Genomic DNA, 22,081 nt, shown 5'->3' with positions numbered 1-22,081 from the left:
AAGCAAGTACAGACAGAGATGAGCTTTACTGCTGCATGTGCAGGGAGCCACTTCTAACAATTTACTTGAAAAGAAACAGATCTCTGTGTTAGGTGAGAGAGGGAGAGAATCAGTGTAAGCAGGTGACAGAGTGGTAAAAGTCAAACTTTGCATTTTTGGTAAATAAATGGCTTGAAGCATGGGAATAGAACATAGGAAACTTTCAAAAAGATGGCACACCTACTTCCTTATGATGGAAAACGAAGACACTTTTGTAAACTAGATCTTCCCTATATTAAAAACAATGATCCAAGGGTGTCAAATTAGCCTTACAGACGTAATGATTATTTAAAAAAAAAAAAAAAAAAAACTCTTGTACTGTACAGATTTACATTTGAAGCTGGTTATAAGATCTCTTCTCATTAAGCTATTTGGTAAGTAAAACAAAAAGATATAACTTGAAGTTTTACTTTGAAACTCAAAATTTTTCAGAACTGCAAAGATAAAGAGTTTGTATGTTTACTATTTACAACTTCCTCTCAAAAGACACAGGTATAGCATTCATGTCTTCCAAAATGTAAGCTTATACATCTGGCCAGCAAACATCTGGATATTTATCTTACCTCATCATTTCCTTCTGTAAGTCCAAAAACTGTCAGTTATTTCAGCTGAGATTCATCCCAAGGGAGAACAGAAAAAGTTACATCCTTCTTTTGTCCAGGTTTTATAAACTGATCTTTACCTTTTTCCCTGGGATACCAGTAAGTATAAAAATAAGCAGTCTGGATTCCTTTGACTGTGGTTTTCAGTCTGTGAATATGTACTTCTGCAGCCACAGAGTGCATACATATGTGATTGTATTTATTATGTGATTGTACTTCTAATATATGGCAAATGTTGCTAGATCCTAAAATAGACTTTTAAAAAAAAACATTACGGATTAAAAATAGATATAGACAGTAAATTCAAGAATAAACTCCTCAGCTCCTAGACAACAATAAAGACTAATTTATGTACTTTATTAATATATTATGAGGAAAATCCTACATTAATGAAATATTAAGATTTTAAACATGCAAAACAAGCAATTCAAATACTAAAATCACCATAAAAACATTAACTTGGTTCCACACCACATGTTGCAATCTAGATTAGTTTTTAATTGATAAAATTAGGGAGAAGACAGTGTGGCCTACCTAAACTGGGAGTCAGGAAATATGGGTTCTATTCCCAGGTTTGCCACTGGTTTTGGGCAAATCACTTCACCTCCTCATGCATCAGTTTCCCCATCTGTAAAATGGGGATAATGACACTGACTTCCTTTGTAAAGCACTTTGAGACCTAATGATGAGAAGGGCTACATAAGAACTAAGCATTGTTTTCATTGTGTTCTTATTTTAAAAAGTACATTAACTAGAGAAGAGTGCCAGTCAATTATTTCATAGTCAAAATTTAAGCCATCTTCCAATTTCAAGTTTTGGTTTTTTTAAACTAACTTCACTAAAGACAAGCCAATTCACCTGAAGTTTCACATGCTGATCTCCTAATATAGCTTTGTATTACTGCATATGAGAGTTTGCGTCATGAATATCTTTTCATAATAACCTGCCCGTGTTCTGTTATGTTTTAAGCATGTGATTTGATTATAAAGGCTAAACAAACAATTTCACTTTTAAACCATTCAACAGTTGCCTTGATGAATTATTGACCCTCAAATGTAATTGAGAATTAATACAGATTACTTAAATTTCCTGTGTAGTTGGACTGGGATTGAAAAAACAGACTGTAAAAGTGACATCAAAACAAGTCTAATCATATTCCTAGCTATTAAACATACAGAAGAAAGGAAAAAATCTGGTTTAGTCATTTTTTTCAGGTTATATCTTCCAACAATATACTCTCAGTTTATACAGAGTGTCCTGGGGAAAAGACTGCCTTTCCTGTGCTCAAAAAGCATTTTTGGCAGCTTTAAATACTTGTAATTAAGGCAATAAAGATGCATTGGAGGAAACATACATGCAAAAAACCTGGCCAAGGAGCAGCAATATTTTCTTTCCTCCATACACATTTTAAATATTAATTGTCATTAAATTTAATTAATCTTAAAATGCATAACAAAAGATTCTAAGTGCCGATGGTCTCACTAGAATTTTATCAAAGAATGAAACCTTCACAGTCACCCAGCTTCTAAAAATCTGAGTAAATATGCTGAAAGGAAGTGCTTGCCATTTTAAAATAAAACAAACTGTGCCTGTATTCATTCACAAAGCTCATTCTAGGATATTTATTCATAGTAACAAACCCACACTTTTTATATTTACAAAGGCACTCATTAAGGTTTTATTATTACTATTGTCCTTTATATTTATAACTGTAATGTAGACAAGTCAGTTATTAGCGTGAGGTTCTAGCCACAGCCAGGCCAAATCACGTTTTAGGTAATTCTAATGTGATTTGGGTTTGTACAGCCTCTTGAAAAAATGTCAGTTATTCAAACAATTTTCATACCAAAAAAAGTCATAGTACCTTCCAATTCTATAAATATCTAGAGACACTGAAAAACTATCTGAAATCACAGTAATTTCAGATTCACGTTTTCAGAGTAGCTGAAGGAAAGGAACACAATGATATGCCCAATTTTGTTTCTAGCTTATCATATTTGCTCACAGGCATTAAACATAAGGAAGTTTCTAATTTATGGATAAATCCTTGGCCCTGGTACTGCAAAGATAGAACTTCTACTTGTATTATGCAACACAAAATAAGAGACAGCGTAAGGGCTAGTCTACAGCTGTGGCAACGCTCTAACATGGCTTGCGTAGTTGCGGCAGAGCCCAGAGCTCTAAAAAAAACCACCTCCACGAGGGGTGTAGCTACCAGCACTGGGAGCGCGGCTTCCAGCACTGGTGCACTGCCTACGCTGGTACTTGACAGTGCTGAAACTTGCTGCGCCGGGGGTAGGGGAGGGGGTTTGGTGGTGTTTGCGGGTTTCACACCCCTGAGCGAGAAAGTTGCAGCGCTGTTCCGTGCCAGTGTAGAAGAGCCCTAAGAGCCTTCCTGAGGGAGGAATTTTGAGCCTTCTACAACAGCCCAACTCCACACCAGAGTCCAACATTCTACCCCGCCCCCAGAACCTTTGAGAATGATGTAAAAGAGGCAATACACATCCAATCTGTAAATGAGGATTATTAATACATTCCTACCTATCTCACAAGAATGCTGTGAGGCTAAATTCAGCAATGTTTGTAAAGCACTTCTATAGAAATTTCAAAAGTGCAAAAGCATTGTTTATCATCATACCATGTTCGCTAACTGCTGCCATAAAGCAGAGGGGCTAACCAAGATAAGGCTTCATTACTGTGTATTTCCATGCAAACTGTTGCTGCTGCAACTATATAGACAGAGAAACAGAGCAATAAATAAAGAGCAGGCATTTTTGCTAGTGCAAAAGGAAAAGAACAGCATTTACTTCTTTATCATTACAGAAAGCGTGGGTGACGCCTGGTTGCCTCAAAGGGCCATCAGCTGTGATAAAGACAGACTCTTTCACTTCTCTAGGTCACCAGTCCTACTTGAGAGTTGTATAAACCAGAGATTGCTACCATTGCTGTTCAGTGGTTTATGTGGAATGGGTTTCTTCTCAGTCTAATTATTCAAAAGCAAATTTCCACATCGCAAAACCACCACTACACTTCGCAACCTTGTCGGAAGTTTCAACAGAAAGGTAAAGCATGAAATCAGCATGCAGCTCTCTCAACATCTAGCTGTCTCAAGCATGCTTCTAGGTCAGGAGAGAGGCTGGTATAGTAAAGCTGGCACTGCAATTAACTATGCCATTTCATACTCCCAGGCCTTTCAGATCTATCTTGAAAAGTACATTTATTTAAAATAAGGCTTGGAATCCTGTGACTTGAACATTTTGTTTGTTCAATGGACAGGTATTATTGGGCAATTCAATTTTAGGTAAATATATAGAGATGAAATATCCTGAATTGAAACAAGCAACACAGCTTAAACATAGGTTTAAACGGGATCAAGGAAATCAAGGCTTTACACACACCCCCACTTTGGTTTCCATATACCAATCTCTCCCGCACACTTTTGCAGAAATATACAAACAAAGATACAGACAGACAGAAAAGGAAGAGAGAAGAGCAATGTAGCTGTGATACCTTCAACTGGGTAATTAGCTGAAATTCCAAAATACAAACTCTCCAGTTGAGTTTTCTGGTATTGCCTGTTTGAAAGAATGCTGTGGGCATGATATCCCAGCTGGATAACATTTACAGACTTATATAATGTAATGGATTCATTTTTAAAAACCCGATACAAGCAAAAAACAAAAACTCAAAATTGTAAAAAGCATAACTCTCAAATCCAGAATAACTCAGATTCTTGCTTACGTACATTAATAGCTCAATAGCTACAAGCGTTAGGCACCATTTACATAGGTTTTCAACAGCATACTTGGAAAAGTATGTCAAATGAACTGTTTCTATGCACAGTAAGTTAGATGCTTTCAAACCCATGTCCCCATTCCCAGAACAAAAATTATTACTTTTTTTCTTTTTTAAATTCCCAGGCAAACTAAAGGGCAGCACTAGCTAAAGTTTAAGATTTTTATAAGTCAGTAGTCATTTCAAATATGTAATTAACTAGAAAGACCTGGGCGTGGACAGATAGGACTAATGGTTAGAGTCAGAAGACCGCATCAGGTACCAAGTCAAAGGCTGGAGCTGGAGACAGGCAGGTGCCAAGCCGGAGGTGAGAGCTGGAAACAGAGGCAGGGATAGGGCATAGGAGCAGGGACCTGGAGTGCAGCAGAAAAGCAGGAACTGGGAACAGACAGGGAAGCAGGAACAGGCAGGAAGGCAGGGCTCAGTAGTCAGGTAAGTAGGTAGGGTCCATAATAGTAGTAGCCAGCTAGGGTTTCCTCTAGTTACTTGGACAATTTCTTGTGCCTTTCTGGTTTAAGCAGAGCTTCCCAGCCAATCAGTGTTGCTGGATGTTTCCCCACAATCAGGAGTTTTGTGGGCAAGGTTGCCAACTTTCTAATTTCTGAAAACTGGACACTAAAGCAGGAGCACTGGAACCTCGCCCTGCCCCACCTCTTCTCCTGAGGCCCCGACCCATCCTGCTTCTTCCCTCGAGGACCTGCCCTGATCTCTCATTGCTCTCCCCCTCCCACTTCCTCATCGTTCCATCCTCTCCACCCTTCCCCCACACCAAGCTGAGCTCCCTCTCCCTTAGGGCTGGGATGGGAGCTGCAGCCCCTGACACAGAGCCTGCCTGCCTGCCCGTGAGATGCAGATAAGATGCGGTCCTGGCTCAGCAGGGTCTAGCACAGGTTGATGACCCGGAGTTTCCCTCCAATCATGGTAACCAGACTTTTGGTGTCAGGTCAGTACATCTGACCAGACACTGTACCAGTCCCACTTCAACTGGACTTTCCAGTCAAAAACTGGACCCCTGTCAACCTTATTTTTGGGCAGGACTCTTGCAAAATAGCGTTTCAACGACTCCCTTCCAGTGTTGCCAACTTAGCAACTTTGTCACTAGATTTAGTGACTTTTTGGTTTCCCTCGTGAGAAAATAAGTGTCAAAGTGACCAGTAACAAATCTAGCGACTTTCACGCCAATTTCAGAGAAAGACGTCACCAGTATCTATAGCCACAAAATCATTCACAAGCACCTCAGTAGTATTAATAAAATCCCTTCCACGCTCTTCTTACTACATTCTGTTGCACACCAAGTCAATGTCATTACCTCTCAATTGAGCATGTCCTCAGAAGGAACCACATTCCAGGGCTTCTTGGGCTGAGATCACGCAAGGAAAAGAAGTTTGTGGAAGCTAATTAAATACTTTGCTAAAGCTAGGTACATTTTGGAGAGAGAGCAGCACATTAGCCAGGGCATGTTTTTACCCAAATGTGTTCTTTCTCACCGCTCCATAGTAGGCAGCACACCCTGTGATGCAGGGAAAGATAGCTAATGAAGTGGGCAGAGCAGAGGAGGCAGGTTAGCCATCGAGGAGAGGAATAGGAGGAAATCTAGGTCACATTTTGTATTAAATTTTCATGTATAAGTGGTTTATAAAATGTTAATAAATAATTAATAGATATTATAAGCATGTGTCACCCGAGTAGTATCTGTTATAGATAGTTATAAGCACATCAGAAGAAGTTGGTATAGATCAGGGATGGGCAATAACTTTCGCAGGGGCACCATTCCGCTCACACTATCATGTTAGGAAAAAGTAGTGGATAGTGATATCTTTGTCTATCACAACAAACTCAGCATCTTAGGTGAGTCAACCGCTCTCGGAGCAGAGACTTTAACTCCATTACTGACACAATATAGGGAGCCACCGTCCTTTTTAAGCAACAGGCATATACTAGGAAGAACAGTAACAAGCTACAAACAAAACAAGCTGGACTCTATCTTTTTTATGTAATCACTCCCTTTCTGGACGTCTCAGCACAATTAAATCAATTGGACAAACATTATAACTGCAAGTACATAGCATTACAGTTCTACCCTTTGGGTTGGAATACTGACAATTTTCAGATTAACATTTTTAAATTAAAAAATATTTTATTTGTCTGTATGTACGTGTGGGAGGGTAATATTTTGGCCTGTTAACATTCAACATGATCCTTTCTTTAATAGTTAAAATATTTTAAGTACATTTGCCTTGAAATTCACATCTGTCTATGGGGGGAGATTAAATCTTGTTTATGAAAAGGTAAAGAATTGCTAAAATGCACATATAGTTCCCTTTATCATTGGGGATCAATTCCCATTGCAATCAGAAGAAGTTCCCACTGTGCCCAGAAGAATGAGAGCCGAATATTACCCAGATGCTTTACACCTCACCATGTTTTCTATTTTTCTTTGGCTAAGATCACACCTTTCTCAATCTGCATTATCTCAAATATCACTCCTAAACTCAACATCATTATACTGGTGTTCATTCATGTGGTCAGCTTCATTTTATCATATAAAAAACAGACAATGTTTAAAATCTGGAGCTACTGCTATGTACAAGAAAGTTGGAATGTTTTTGGATCTCGAGAGGAATCTTCTTTTTTCTGACCACATTTCCAATCACAAAAGTCACACACCACTTTACATTGCTGTTTCTCAAATTAACAGTCTCACAAATCACAATGAATCCTTTAAATTTACAGTTCTTCCAATATTCCATTAACCTTTATATCAGGTCTTACCTCACAAGCCATTCACATTGTGCTGACTTCAGAGAATGTGGGAAGCCACAGATAAGAGGCAGCGCATAAAGGCAAGAAAGGGTCAGATAAATAAGAGCCATAAAATTTGACAATAAATTCCAAAGCAATAGAGGTGGCAAACACATTCTGATAAGTGTTACACTTTTCTATCAAAAACTTGCAGTCCTCACTGATGCAAAAAAGAAAATATCCTTTAATGAACTTAGTACTAGACTTGGTATCCTCTGTTGACTAGGGCACTGGTCCAGCTTTCATTGTTGTACATTCAGAATCCCCAATTCTCTCTCTGGGACAGATTGTGGCATACCACCTCCTTCAATCCACACATGGGTTACTTCTCTTTTTCAAAGAAGGCTACATCAGCACTATCCCTTCGCCCTCCCCAGTCAAGTCCTCTCCACATGACCAAACATCCTTGTTGGGGGACTGGGTGAAAATTGTGGGCTAAATGGACAAGCCAGTGCCATGGGGAATGCACATCATCCTTTCTCCAGCCCTGTGGAACTAAACCAGAAAAGTTAATACTACAGCAGGCTGTACTATCCTTTCCATATAACCACCATCTCTCTTGGGATCCATGGGGTGCTCCCTGGCCAGTATAAAGTCCATGTTAGTATGATGTCCCAGGGAGACATGCTGCCAGAGAGTCTTATCCCCCAGAGAGCAGAAGCAGCATGCCGTCTCTGGCCCTCCCACAGATACTTGGGGAAAGCTCAAGGTGTGGGGTAGGCCTGATGTCCTTTTCTGAAGAGGTAGGAGAAGGACAAACCTCCACCACTTTATGACCAGACAATTTTGGGGAATCCCTGCATAGAATTCCTCACAGAACACTCCCTCTGGCCCTGGGTCCTTTACTTGGAAAGGTAAAATCAAAAGCAGAAGGCTTTCAAAGTTCAATTTACAATTTAAGTTTGAAAGAAACGTTAAGGTCCCTGTTCCAGGCTTTGAGATCAGAAACCGCTCCAAGTGTCAGAATCATCCAGCATATTAGTAAATCAGACTAGTAAGTCAGATCCATATTTGAACTACCTTAAAAGTGTATAATTTGGTCGGGATTGTACCTGGATTAAAAATATCTAGTAATACAATCCCACACCTATCCTTCCCTGAAAACTGAAGCAGAAAACCTAGCAAACCTGGTTTCTAGGCCATAGTGAGGTTATTCCACAAACAAAACAGGTAAAATTAAATCCATTAAAAACATAAAAAAAAAAATCCACAGTTCGGAAATTATTCCCATTGACTTCAGTGGACTTTGAATCAGGCCCCAGAAGAGGTCAACTAAGTAGTAAAAAAGATTATTTTCAAGCTCCTTAGCAAGTATTGCAAACAATGAAACACATACACATAAGGACACTGAGAGTAACACCATCCTTTGAAAAGTAAGATCACATCAAAGAAACGCATCCTGTCCTTGCAGTACACTTGTAAATTCAGTCTGTGATAATGGCTATTACACACACATAGGAAAGAGGAAAACAGCTTCTCAAACACTAAGTCAAAGCTTGATTTTATTTCAAAGGCTGGGTTTTTGGTTTTTTTTACAAGAGAAATATCTGAATTTCTAATTGTTTGGATTCTTTCCCCAAATAGTCTGAATCTTAACAGAATGAATTTAAATCATAATTCTAGGTGCAACTGTCTTATCTTAAACATCAATAATGAAACAACTTTCAAATGTCGGAAAGTCATAGTCCTTTAGTGCCATCATTCATATCTTTTAAAATTCATACACTTTGCATTTACTTGGGTATACAGTTCCTACAACTGTTATCGCCATTGTGGGGCCCATTCCTGAATTCCACAGGGCTCTGACTGAAGTTCTATTACAAGCAAAAAGAGCTTTTGAACTCACGATTACACTTCAGCGCCCAAATATATCAAGGTGGTGAGTGTTTTTCCAGAAGGGTTTCTTCTTTATTTTTAAAAAGTGCCTCTTTCATTAGATTTTGCTTAGCTAGTTCTGAAGTAATAAGTAATATATTGTTTAGCAATCTTGCCATTATGATATTGAATTTTTTCAACACTCTTTGACAAAAGAGCAGAGTGTTGTTTAATCCATTGTCTATATGTAAAGTGGGTTTCTATAAGAATGTGGTGTCAGTTACGTGATTTGGAGCACCGAACTGATATTGTGCAAGTTTACGATACCTTCAAGGATAATGAACTTACTTATATAGCATGGTTCTATGACACCAACATTGTTTGGACTAGACCAGTGTTTTGCAACAGAACAACTTTCTGAACTACATTTACGGACTATTATGTATGAACTGGAATTTTACATTTTAATTACAAGTGTGATCCATTTTGTGGCTACGTCCACATAGCCCTGCAGTTTGGATTATGGGAGTCTGAATTGCAGCATGCAATAGTGTGCTGTGGTATAACTCCCCCATGCACATGTTGCTGGTGAAAACTAAAAAGATACCTAGTTCACATTAATGTAGTCTTCTTTCAAGCTGGACTACATTAATATGAACTAGGTACCTTTTAGTTTGTGCCCACGGTGTCCACACGGGAGAGTTACAGTGTAACACGTGGTGCACTCTGCGATACCCCATAGACTTAACTGTGGGGCTGTACAGACAAATCCTAAAAATGTGGAATTACAAGCAGGTTATTAACACAACACCTATCTCCCTCTCTGCATAAACAGAGAAGCTGGATGACCTTCAGAGCTACTCTCAAAAAGAAATTAACGAAATGTGTTCATAGAGATTTAGGGGCTGATCCTTCCCTCTTTTCTGTCAATGGGAGTTTTGCTACCAACTTCAATGGGAGGAAATTCAGATCCATTTATATGATTTTTCTAGTAATACTTTTCACTAAATAGAAATGTTATTTAAAAAGAAATGGGAGTGTCCTTTGAGTTTTTCCAGTCTTCAGCACTATGATCTAATTCTCCAAGTACCGTTGATGTCATTTTTTGTGACACATATTCCCAGTTTCCCACACACCAAACTTAGCTACTCACAAAGAAGCAAATTCTTCCTTCCCCTAGCATTGTTCCAACTCCCATCCACTTCCTCACTTACTTCTCTCCCCAATGAACTCCTGAGTTCCTCCCCATATCACTGTTGTCTGTCTGATTATCTTCTTCCCTTCCTAATTAAGCACCCACCCAGCATTGTGCTAAATCCTGATCGCAGACCGTTCTTCACTCCCCCTCAGTTCAGCCACCCTAATTTCCTACCTTCTTCCATATTTTCCACTGATCTATTTTCACCAGCTAATGCTTTCCCTGCATTCTAGAAAACTAACACCAGATGCATCAATGCTTTTATGAACCGAGGGGGCTGTGCCTTACAGACCACAGTCCAAAGTCCTTTAGACAATAGACCGCTTCTCCTTTGACTTCAGTGGGATTTGGATCAGACCATATGTTAGGATTTCTCTAACACATTTTCAAATGTAGAAACAGAAAAGGTCAGAACAAAAACACTGTGGTAATTGGAGAGTCATATAAGTAGATAGCTGGATAGATAGGTAAGTCCATAAGTACTACATTTCCATAAAAAATATGCACAGAAATACCTATCTATCCAATATTCCTAAGTATTTATATGGCCCCTATCATGAGAGTAAAAAATAGCTTTATCCTTTTTAAACCTTACCTTTTTCTCTTTTATAAGACAGAGAGAGAATCTCTTTTAAGTATACATTTTAAAAAAATAGAAATAGGCAAGGGTTAAATTAAAATAACTATATATTTAAGAGTTTAATATAAACAAAACGTTTTTAAAAATTGGGCATAAAATATTTTTACCTTTGCCCTTTCCTACAAACTAAGTACAAACTGAACATGTTTTTTAAAAGATTAAACTAACAAGCTATGTGCCTACCAGTACTTTGTTTATATGTTGTTTTTCATTCCCCTCCCTTTTTGAAAGTGTGTATTGTAAGCAAAGATTCTGTATTTACTATACAGTGATTAACACAAGGAATCTGGCCCTGATCTGGGAATTACTGTAATAACAAATTATAATGAAGTATGCGGATACACTTTTATAGTCAACCCATTATACCACTGCATTCAGAATATTAAAGTAATCCTGGAAGCACAAATTAGAGCAATACATGTAGGATTCATGTCCCACCTACATTTCCTCCCAAATTTTTCCTTCTGTGGTATTCTATGAGCAGAGGACAAAAATTTTTAAAATTCTAGGTCTTGCATTTTACTACAGTCACATCCATATTATAAAAAAAACTATAAAATCGGTTTCTCCCACTCAAAGTTCAAGTGAATCTTAGTGGAACCTTGACAATACATAAATGGAATATGCATACACGCAAATATAATGAAAAATCTGTTTAAGTCCTACCATGGGCCAGGCGATGGAACCAGTAGTATACAAAGTCTACTCCTAGGAATGTCATATACCAGGTCCATGGTGAGTCCCACCGCAGTTCAAAGAGCCTGTAGTTATCCCACACATAGATGTAGGTAGTCAACTCGAGGCTCCTGGACACAACACTGAAATATACAACAAAACAGTTTTCTCAAGAACCTTTTGAATTAGAGTAATAGATCTGTTCTATTGCATATTTGTACTTTTCAGTCTGCAGGGTTTTTTTCTAACACATAAAAGCCACTCGGCCAATCTTGCAGCCTTATTCTGGCAATATTACCATTGACTCCAATGCCACTATTGACAAAGGATTGTGAGCCAAGACTGAAAAAATAGCACAGTCCCATCCTGTTCAACCTTTTCTCCATTGCAACCTGAAGTCTTCTAGTGTTTTTTATTTCTTTGGAGATTTTCAGTCCCTTCTTAGCTTCAAATTACCTAAAGCTTTTTAGACAGTTTCTTTGACCACATTTTTGTACACAGAGATGTCAAGGTATTCATGTGACTGGGAGAAACTCATTTTTAATCTACAAGTTAGAAATACTTTTAGGATGTTCCTAATTATTATTCTTATTTGAATAATTCCATGGCAAATCTGAACACACTGAATATTTTCATTATACATTTAACATAGCCAGATGAAGGACTAAGGATGAATAAGAAAGAATGTGTGTGGCAAGAAGAGAGTAGGAGAGGAAATGCTAGAAAGACTGATGGAAGGAGTACTGCAGGACTGAAGGTTAGGGATAGAGAAAAAGAGGGGGAAAGTGCAAAGGAGAAAGTGAGGGAAAAGGAAAAATGTGACAAAAGTTGGTTGAAGAGTTCTTTTGTGTTGCTGCATTGCTGGACAATGGCTAATTAAACTCCCAGTCATTCCTGGCCTAACCCTCACTCAGTACTCAGTACAAAAGAGTTTGTGTGGTTGAAGAAAGCATAGTTTTGGGCTCAAGGGTTTCTAGGCCATGGTTCGGGTACTGGGAGTCAATCACAAGGTTATAGGAAAAGAAACTAGTGGCTAAAAGGGCCGGAGACTGTGTGTTGTAGCTGAAACTGCCTCTGTGAAACTTTGCTGCTGTCTTTCCCGTTTTTGTTCAAAGCAATCAGGACTTGTGAATATTTTCTTACATCTTTGCTGACTAGTAGCAGACTTTTGGACCTTATAGGTCAGTTTCTTAGCTGGAGAAGAAATCAGTGATGCAAAACCAGGGTATTTTTGGTGTAATTAATTTACAAAATGTACACAATTTCTGTTTCCTTGAACAGCGGTGGAGTCACCAACTGCACATAGGCAACTCCCTCTTGCACAAATCTCAGTAAAAGCACTATTATTCTGTCACCAAGCAAAAGCTGTCTTGTACCTAGGTCTCTCCTAGAATCTCCCCTGCCTAACACATACTTCCTTTTTCCTCCCTCAGTTCCCAGGCTTTATACTTGGGAAAACATTTAGACGGAAATTGCTAACATAGGATCATGCAATGCAGCTACAGTGTAACACAAAGGAACCTCAAAAAAGTTTAACTGCCCGCCCATTTTAACTCACTCTATCCTCTTAACAATTCTTTGGGTGCAAAGGCTGCATTTTAACTCTTTCTATGGAGACTTTCATCCTGAATGCTTTTACATCAGTGACATTAGCACCTGTTGCCATAACAATAGTTAGCTGAACACTAGAAGGAAACACCATGAGTCTCTGTACTGTTATTTTTCTATTAATGAAGAGCCAACCCAGTTGAAAGTCCTAAACTTTAGGTACTACTGAGCAAACAGAGCAGCAACCTGTCCCCATTTTTATTCTGAAAAGGCAGAGGGCTTTAGGGAAAGAAAGGTGCAAGGGACCTTAGCTGAGGGAAAGAGGAGACCTCTCTCTTTATGATTAGGGCCCTACCAAATTCATAGCCATGAAAAAACACGTCATGGACTGTGAAATCTGGTCTACCACGTTGAAATCTGTTTTTTTGTGTGCTTTTCCCCTATACTACACAGATTTAATGGGGGAAACCAGAGTTTCTCAAATTGGGGGTCCTGACCCAAAAGGGAGTTGCAGGTAGGTTACAAGGTTATTTTCGGCGGGGGGGGGGGGGGGGGGGAGGTCATGGTATTGCCACCCTTACTTCTGCGCTGCCTTCAGAGCCAGGTAGCCAGAGAGCGGCGGCTGTTAGCCAGGCGCCCAGCTCTGAAGGCAGCGCCCCACCAGCCGCAGAGCAGAAGTAAGGGTAGCAATACCATACCGTGCCATCTTTATCTCTGCGCTGCTGCCTTCAGAGCTGGGTGGCCAGAGAGTGGTGGCTGCTGACTGAGGACCCAGCTCTGCAGGTAGCAGCACAGAAGTAAGGGTGGCAATGCCATACCATGCCACCCTTACTTCTGCGCTGCTGCTGGTGGTGGCTCTGCCTTCCGAACTGGGCTCCCGGCCAGCAGTCTCCGCTCTGCAGCTGCCCAGCTCTGAAGGCAGCGCCACGGCCAGCACCCGCGCAGAAGCAAGGGTAGAAGTACCACAACACCCCCACAATAACCTTGCGACCCACCTATAACTCCTTTATGGGTCAGGACCCCTACAGTTATAACACTGTGTAGAGATTCAAATAGCTGAAATCATGAAATTTACTATTTTAAAAATCCTATGACTGTGAAATTTATCAAAATGGACCGTGAATTTGGTAGGGCCCTAATTATGATCATCAGCTGCCAAAACACACCTGCGCTTCACCTCTATCCCTGCAACAATTGTCCTGTTTTCTCACTTCAGAAAGTCTGCTCACCCTCACTTTGGCAGCTGGTAGACTGAGAATTTCATTGCAAGCAGCAATGGCAGGTGTACCTGCCACTTTCAAAAACGTTTTAGCTATGCCCAGAAGTAGCAACAGATGCACCTGGAACATGTTTAACTTTCATAAGAGCCATGTAACAGAAATATTTCTAGAGATGATTTTATGTCTCAAACCAGACTTTTGCAATATGAGGCATATGCAAGGTTTAGTATAAATTTTAATCACCTTCACAACAGGTCAGAAGGGAACTGATGCTATTCAAACACACACACAAAAGGTATTTCTTAACATCTTTTCAATGACCAGGAAATTTAAAACACCTCTTGCAACATACAATTATTATTATTACATACTGTTTTCTCACTTGATTCTTTGCCTTTTATTAACATATAATGCTTCTGCAGTACATCCAAATACATGTGAACTGATACATTTCCTCCATTTTTGATCAACTTTCAGCATTTCCCCTGGAGCCCTTTTGTTCCATGAGCTGACGCCAAGGTGTAAAAACTCAAACTAACCTGGCAACATATTTTTTTAATATACAACTTTCACTAGAAGTCAGAATCTGCTTATTTTTCCTTTATGCTCAAACCACAAATCTACAGCACATGACACTAGTTGATTACCATAACTAATGAAGACTAATCCATCATACCAGTATAATTCAGAAATTGCTTAGCTAAATATTTTCGATTTTTTCTTTTCCAGTGTGATAAATAGAAAAGTCCAGACCTAGTATTCAGTTACAACTTTCAAAACTTGCTCAGAGTTTTTAATATTTAATTCCTTTTTTCTGAACCCTAAGTTCAACTTCTTAAAATCATTGAAGACAGTTAGTTACATTAGAGTTTTTAATCATAAATAGGGTTGCAACCGAAGGCCAGCCATTTTGGGTCATCGAGTCCAGCCTTCTGCATCAGGCAGCATGAAACCCTAAGAGGGGGGAGAGAGAGAGAGAGAGAGAGAGAGAAGGTCTTTCCTAACCTGTATATTCCATAGACTTACCTATTCTCACTTTGAGCACCTCTGCTGAATTTACTATTACAGACAACCTGTTATCCAATTACCCGAATCATCAGAGAGATTCTGTTGTTGTTTTTTCATTTGAAAATTCTATTTGTCCTTTACTTTAAGCTACTGCTACTTGTTTTAATACTAGTGTCCACTCTAAACCATTGTGTCCCCATTGGGCCAGATAACAAAAGCAATATGAGAGAAAATTCTGGGGAATGAAGTCACAATCCACATATGCAGCTCCCCTCATAGAGATATCCCTGCATTATTCAGGGGAAAGAGAGTCAACTGGCTCCCTGCAAGAAGGTCTAGCAAGCACCACAGACCAGGGGAGGGGATAATGTGTACCCTCTTCCCCCCTCCCCTTAGCATGGGCCACAGCACTGTGGAACACCCTGTGTGGGGCCTGAAGCAGCAGGGTGTGTGTGTAGAGTAGAAGAAGGATACCATCTGAGCAGAAGAGGGAAATCCATGCACAGATATCCCCTTCCCAGTGCAGATCCCAAGGGGACAATCTAGGAAAATCCAGAGGACAGCTACCATCTTGGTTGGTGGTATGTATTGAACGTGGGACCTTCAGAGACTTTATAGCTTGAACTAAAAAGCAAGGCTCTCAAGCTAGGATTTGCAACAGATCCATAGCCTCTCAGGATTGGGCGCAGAAGGTGACAGATTACACACACTGCCCATAAGTTCCATTAGCATTATAAATAAATTTATTGTGAATACCTTTCAGAGTAGCAGCCGTGTTAGTCTGTATTCTCAAAAAGAAAAGGAGTACTTGTGGCACCTTAGAGACTAACCAATTTATTTGAGCATAAGCTTTCGTGAGCTACAGCTCACTTCATCGGATGCATATAAATTGGTTAGTCTCTAAGGTGCCACAAGTACTCCTTTTCTTTTTGTGAATACCTTGTTTCTCAAGGCTAACTAAAACCAATTTCCCTAACATTACTTAAATTATTATGCATTCTCCAGTTCCCCTTTTCCCTTCCCTTTTATGAAGTTTTCCTAACTATTTTGGTCTGGTTTTTTTAAGTCAGTGGTTCTCAAACATCATTGAACCACGACCCACTTCTGACAACAACAATTACTACATGATCCCTGGGGTGGGGGGGGAGGCTAAACCCGACACCCACCACCTTAGATTGGGGTGGGGGGTGAAGCCACAGCCTGAGCCCTGCCACCCAGGGCTGAAGCCCTTGGCCTTCGGCCCCGGGACAGTGGGGCTCAGCCCCGGGGTCCAGCAAGTCTAATGCCTATCCAGGCAACCCCATTAAAAGAGGGGTCCCAACCCACATTTCGAGAATGCTAGAAGTGAAGGTAAAAAAATTGTGTACGTTATTCCAGGGAAGGAGGACTTATCAATATTGTGTAACTAGCACGGTCACCTCTTATCTTGCAAGCTATCCCTCCATAACCACTAGTTTATTATATCATGAAACAAGCAATTTTGAAATCGATCATGGAGGCTATTTGTGGGGCTTTTTTAGGATTCCCATGCTTCTGTTGTGAAGATCAACCATGCAAATCAATTACAGGAAGAAACAAAGCGACAGCACTGCAGAATTTCAAAATGCAGGACAAAGACAATTTCTTTTAAATAAACTGCAATTACTCAGACACGTATTATACATCAGGATGCATGAATAATTAAAAGCTCACTAAGCCTTTGTTTTGGAGTGGAAAGGTTAGGGCTTTACATTTCAAAAGACACTTTGGAGCTTTCTTTTCCAGATGAAAAACTGGCTCCAGTTCAAATTGGAATAAACATTTTAATAATATGACTTCACTAAAAGGGAGGGAGAGGGAGAAGCCTTGTGAAAACTTCCATTTGCAAAACAAAGTGAACCCGCCTGCAACTGAAATCCCCTTTTATTTCCTGTACAGGTGCCAGGGCTTGAACAGACACCCAATTTATTACCCTGTCAACTGACTTATTAGGGTTGACACAAATCGAGCTGAAATATGCCTGACATACTACAGTCAAGGCTTTTTTCACACTTTAGCACAAAGCCAAACTTTTTGTAAGGTGGAGGGAAGGGGAGAGGGAGTTATGGGAGTTCTATTCCCTGTTTTCTATCAGCAAGATGAATATGATTCTCTCCCATTCTTAATATGCGAAAACCAGTCATGAAATAACCCAAGGCTAAAAACAATTCACCAAAACGATACAGCTGGGAAATCATCATCAGACTCTGGAAAGCCCTTGATTACAGGAAATAGCACCCTACATTTTCAAAAAAATGTTCCCACTAGACCAGTGGTTCCCAAACTTTAACAACCTGTGAACCCCTTTCACTAAAATGTCAAGTCTCACGAACCCCCCCCTTAAAAATGAATATTTCCTTTACCAGAGTATAAATTATAAAAGCAGTGATCTTGGAAATGCAAAATTTGTTTTTGTGACATGCTTATTACACACAATTAATTATTATTTATCATCACAGTATTTGTATTACATTATGAAAACGGCAACACTCTTCCAAGATCTCACTTTCATAGCTTGTATCAGTTTGAATAAGCCTGTTGTAAGACAAGGCTCCTATGTTTCATCAAGGAGTATCAGATGTGAAACAGCATGAAGGGATTTAAGAAGCCAACTCAAAGAGTTCCTCCTACAAAAGCATTCAGTCCTTGAGCAGCCCAGGCAAACAACTCATGTTACAACAAAGCTTAAACTTGTTCTTCATAATAATTTTAAAAACAATACTAGCTGCCTATTTAATTTTAAAAACAGCAAAAAATATCCACCTCCCTTTCCATTTTTATAAGGAGTCTTGAAGTTTAAATCTCCTCAGTGGGATAGATACGCTTGCTTTGATCTGCTTAGCTCTTGGAAGTCCAGGGGCTCCGGGCTGCTGGCCCCGTGCTGCCCGGGGTCCCTAGGGACAGCTCTGTCTGCATTAGGGATTTTTTTCCCCGAGAACCCCCTGTAACTTTTCACGAACCCCAGTTTGGGAACCACTGCACTAGACCCTGAAGCTGAACCAAAGCCTCTGCTCCAATATGATTTTATTCTCTGGAATTTTAGCCTAAAATAATTCAAATTCCCAATTCTCCTCAAAGGAAAAAAATGTTATCACAAAGCAAAACAAAGTAAAATATGTGGCAAGTTTGAGTACTCATACAGATCTTCTATTTTATACTTTGTCGTCTTCCAGCACTGACCTCCATTCTACCACACCTATTCCCGTCAGACTTCACTCTCTCAAACTGTTAATTTAATATATTAATATTAATTTATTTTAGAGCAAGAGGGAATAAAAAAACAATAGTATATAAACTTTGGGGGAATAAGAAATAAAAGGTTCTCATGATCTCTTATTATTATAAAACTCATTCTTTCCACATACCTCTGTCATCTCTTGCTATCCCATGTATAACTTAACACCTAACTCTTAAAAACCTTATTCATGCAAATCATCTTTATCCTCACAAACAGTCCCACCGACTTCAGTGTTGTTATTCATGTGAGCAAAGCCTACTGACATAAGTCTACACAGTCTTTCTACTGGTATTACTATGTGCCACTCTGTACCAATTCAGTTATGCTAGTACAGCACTAATGTAGACACAATTATACCAGTATATATATATGCTTATACAAGTATAGCTTATTCCCCTTCCTGTACAGAGTAAGCTCTACCAGTATAAGCTTATTTTTACCAATATTACTGTGTCCACAATAGGGCCATGTCTATACTACAGAATTAAGTCTACGCAAGTTATGTTGACTATCGTAAGTTGCTTTAAGAACATCAGTTGTGCATGTCCATGCAACACTGCTTGTGTCGGCACACCATGTCCACAGCCATTGCTCTCGCATCGACGGAGAATGCGTTGCATCGTGTGTAGCTATCCCACTGTGCAACTCGCCATCCTCTGTCAATCTCTGCCGCTAGGAGCTCTGGGAACAGATCACCATCTCACGATGCAGTTCCTTCTGTCTCATCATTACCTGGGCTTCCTACATCGTTTCGTGATGTTGCAAACTGTGCACCCGCCACCTCTGCCTGACAGCATGAATCCTGAGCTGCTGGCCAGTATGGTGATGAGTGTTATGAACACGACATGGCTGGTCCCACGCTATTCCATGAGTTGAGAAAAAGAGAGTAGATCAGTGATGCCTGCCATATTGTCTGCCATGGAACTGTGTGCGGAGCTCACCCCTGTCCTGCGGCACAAGGATACCACAACGAAAGCTGCCCTCACAGTGGAAAAGCTAGTGGCCATCGCTGTGTGGAAGCTGGCAACTCCAGACTACCGGTCAGTCACAAATCAGTTTGGAGTTGGGAAGTCCACTGTGGGGGTTGTGGTGATGCAAGTATGCAGGTCCATTAATTGCCTCCTGCTACAAAGGACTGTGACTCTTGGTAACGTGCAGGAAATAATCAGTGGCTTTGAGGCAATAGAATTCCCTAACTGAGGAGTGACAGATGGACCACATATCCAATTTTGACCCCCGACCATCTTTTGATAAAGTACATCAACCGAAAAAGTTACTTCTTCATGGTCTTTCAGGCACATGGTCTTTCACTGACATCAGTGTGGGATGGTTAGGGAAGGGGCATGATGCATGCATCTTTAGGAACACTGGCCTGTATAGAAAGCTGTACACTGGAATTTTCTTTCTAAAGTGGAAGATTCCAGTGGAGGATGTGGAAATGCCCATAGTGATCTTGGGAGACCCTGCCTACCCATGGCTCCTGTAGCTCATGAAGCCTTACACTGGGAACCTTGACAACAGCAAGGAGTTCGTCAACAACAGGCTCAGCAGGTGCCGAATGACCAGTGAATGTGCCTTTGGCCGATTAAAAGGTGGCTAGTGCTGTTTTTTTGGCTGGTTGAACCTCAATAAGGAAAATATTCCAATGGTCATTGCGACCTGCTGTGCTCTGCATAATATTTGTGAAGCAATGGGGGGGAAAAGTTTCCCCGGGGTGGACCACTGAGGCTGATCGGCTGGCTGCTGATTTTGAGCAGCCAGATACAAGGGAAATTAGAGGGGTGCAGTGGAAGACTATTCGAAGCAGAGAGGTTTTGAAGCAGCATTTTGACCATGATTCTCAGTAACGTGTCTTTATGTGATGCATGTGGCCAGGCAATGTTTACTTGCCATCTTGAATTACTCCATAGTGCTTGATTTCTGAATGTTAATTGTACTACGTAAATATTCCTACCTATAGCCACCGTGTTTTAATGTTAGCAATGATTTATGTGTGTATGCCACAAATAAAGATTCATTTTATTTCAAAGACTTAAGTTTAACAACAGGACAAAACACAAATTTTTGGTCAAACTGAGGATGTTTGAATGAGGAACAGTCTCACGGTTAGGGCTCTCACAGCTGTGTGTACTCCAGCTTTCGTTGGGAGACCAGTCCCTAGCTATGGAGTGCATGGGGTACTGAGAGAAACCGAGAACACGTGAAAAATGCAGTGGGGAGTTTGGGGAGGGCATGGACCAGAGTTCTGTAGTAGCTGCAGGGAAAGTTGTACATGGATGTGCTCAGATTGGAATCTCCTTCCTTAGAAGTTTCTAAGGTCAGGCTTGACAAAGCCCTGGCTGGGATGATTTAATTGGGGATTGGTCCTGCTTTGAGCAGGGGGTTGGACTAGATGACCTCCTGAGGTCCCTTCCAACCCTGATATTCTATGATTCTATGATTGCAGGGTAATGAGAGACTTCATCATCTCTGTCTGGCCCTCCAGGAACTTTATCATCCACTCCTGCCCCTTGTCCTTTCCAGGAAAGCCTCAGTCTTTCATTAATTGTCTCCCTCCACTCTCGTTTCACTATATGCTGCATCTGTTGAGTGCAGCACTTCGCGAAACATATCCTCCTTACTCTTCCGGGTTTGCCACCTTATCTGATGAAGGCGCTCCACTGGTGTGCAGGAGTGGGTCCTCAAGGGCACATCTGCAGAAGACAAAGAAACAATGAACAGAGACAGTTACACACACCTCTTTCTCACTGTCCCTTGACTAGAAAACAGGTTGGTGCAAGTCCCAAATATGGGGAGTTTTCAGCGGGAGGACTGGCAAGGGGGAACGGGCAAGAAGGGACAAATGGTGGTTTGCTAAGCCAGTTACTACAAGTGGCTAGGGAGACTATTCTGAATATTGGTACCCTTTTCCACAGGCTAGGGTAATCAAACCCGGTATTTCACTCCTAAGGGTAACCCAGGATGCAAGGGTGCATCTCCTGCAAGAGTGTGGCTTCAGACCAGCTCCATACGCTGCTCACGTGTGTGCTGCTTTGATCCCTGCTGAAATAATTGCCAGGTGGCACGGCAAAGTTTCCTACGGTGAGGAAAGAAATAAGACAGCTCTTCCAAAGAGCCTTCGGCAGAGAATTGCAGAGTACCCATAGGAAAGTTTCCTAGAGATCTCTATGGAGAATTCCCGGGACATCCCCGTGAACATTAACAAACTTTTCCACCATATCCCCACTGCATAGATGGGCAGGTTCTGTTGTTACTTTCTGTCCCTTATCCCTCCTCTACCATATAACAAAGTACACAAGGGCGCAATCTCCTCTCACCGTGCAGTATCAAAGCAAAATGAGCACTTACCGGAGCTCCCCTCTCCTGCATCCTGCGTGCCAGAGCCAGAGTGCTGGGACTGGTTAGACCCCTCTGAAGTGAAAAAGAGGTCCTGACTTGCCACACCACCGGACAACCCTGCCACATGCTCCACTTCCTCCTCCA

The 22,081-nt window shown here is 40.6% G+C and overlaps 1 protein-coding gene across 1 annotated transcript in view; it reads right to left on the bottom strand.

Moving 5' to 3' along the window:
- The window catches only part of AGMO (alkylglycerol monooxygenase), a 277,979-nt gene that overhangs the window by 242,577 nt on the left and 13,321 nt on the right, over positions 1-22,081 (bottom strand). The window contains exon 3 of the mRNA XM_077809367.1: positions 11,558-11,709. Within this exon, the coding sequence (XP_077665493.1) occupies positions 11,558-11,709 (152 nt within the window). The remainder of the gene's footprint in view (positions 1-11,557; positions 11,710-22,081) is intronic.

The sequence above is a fragment of the Eretmochelys imbricata genome, chromosome 2 (assembly GCF_965152235.1).
Source record: "Eretmochelys imbricata isolate rEreImb1 chromosome 2, rEreImb1.hap1, whole genome shotgun sequence".
Classification (NCBI taxonomy): domain Eukaryota; kingdom Metazoa; phylum Chordata; order Testudines; family Cheloniidae; genus Eretmochelys; species Eretmochelys imbricata.
This window is presented reverse-complemented; position numbering and strand designations above follow the sequence as displayed.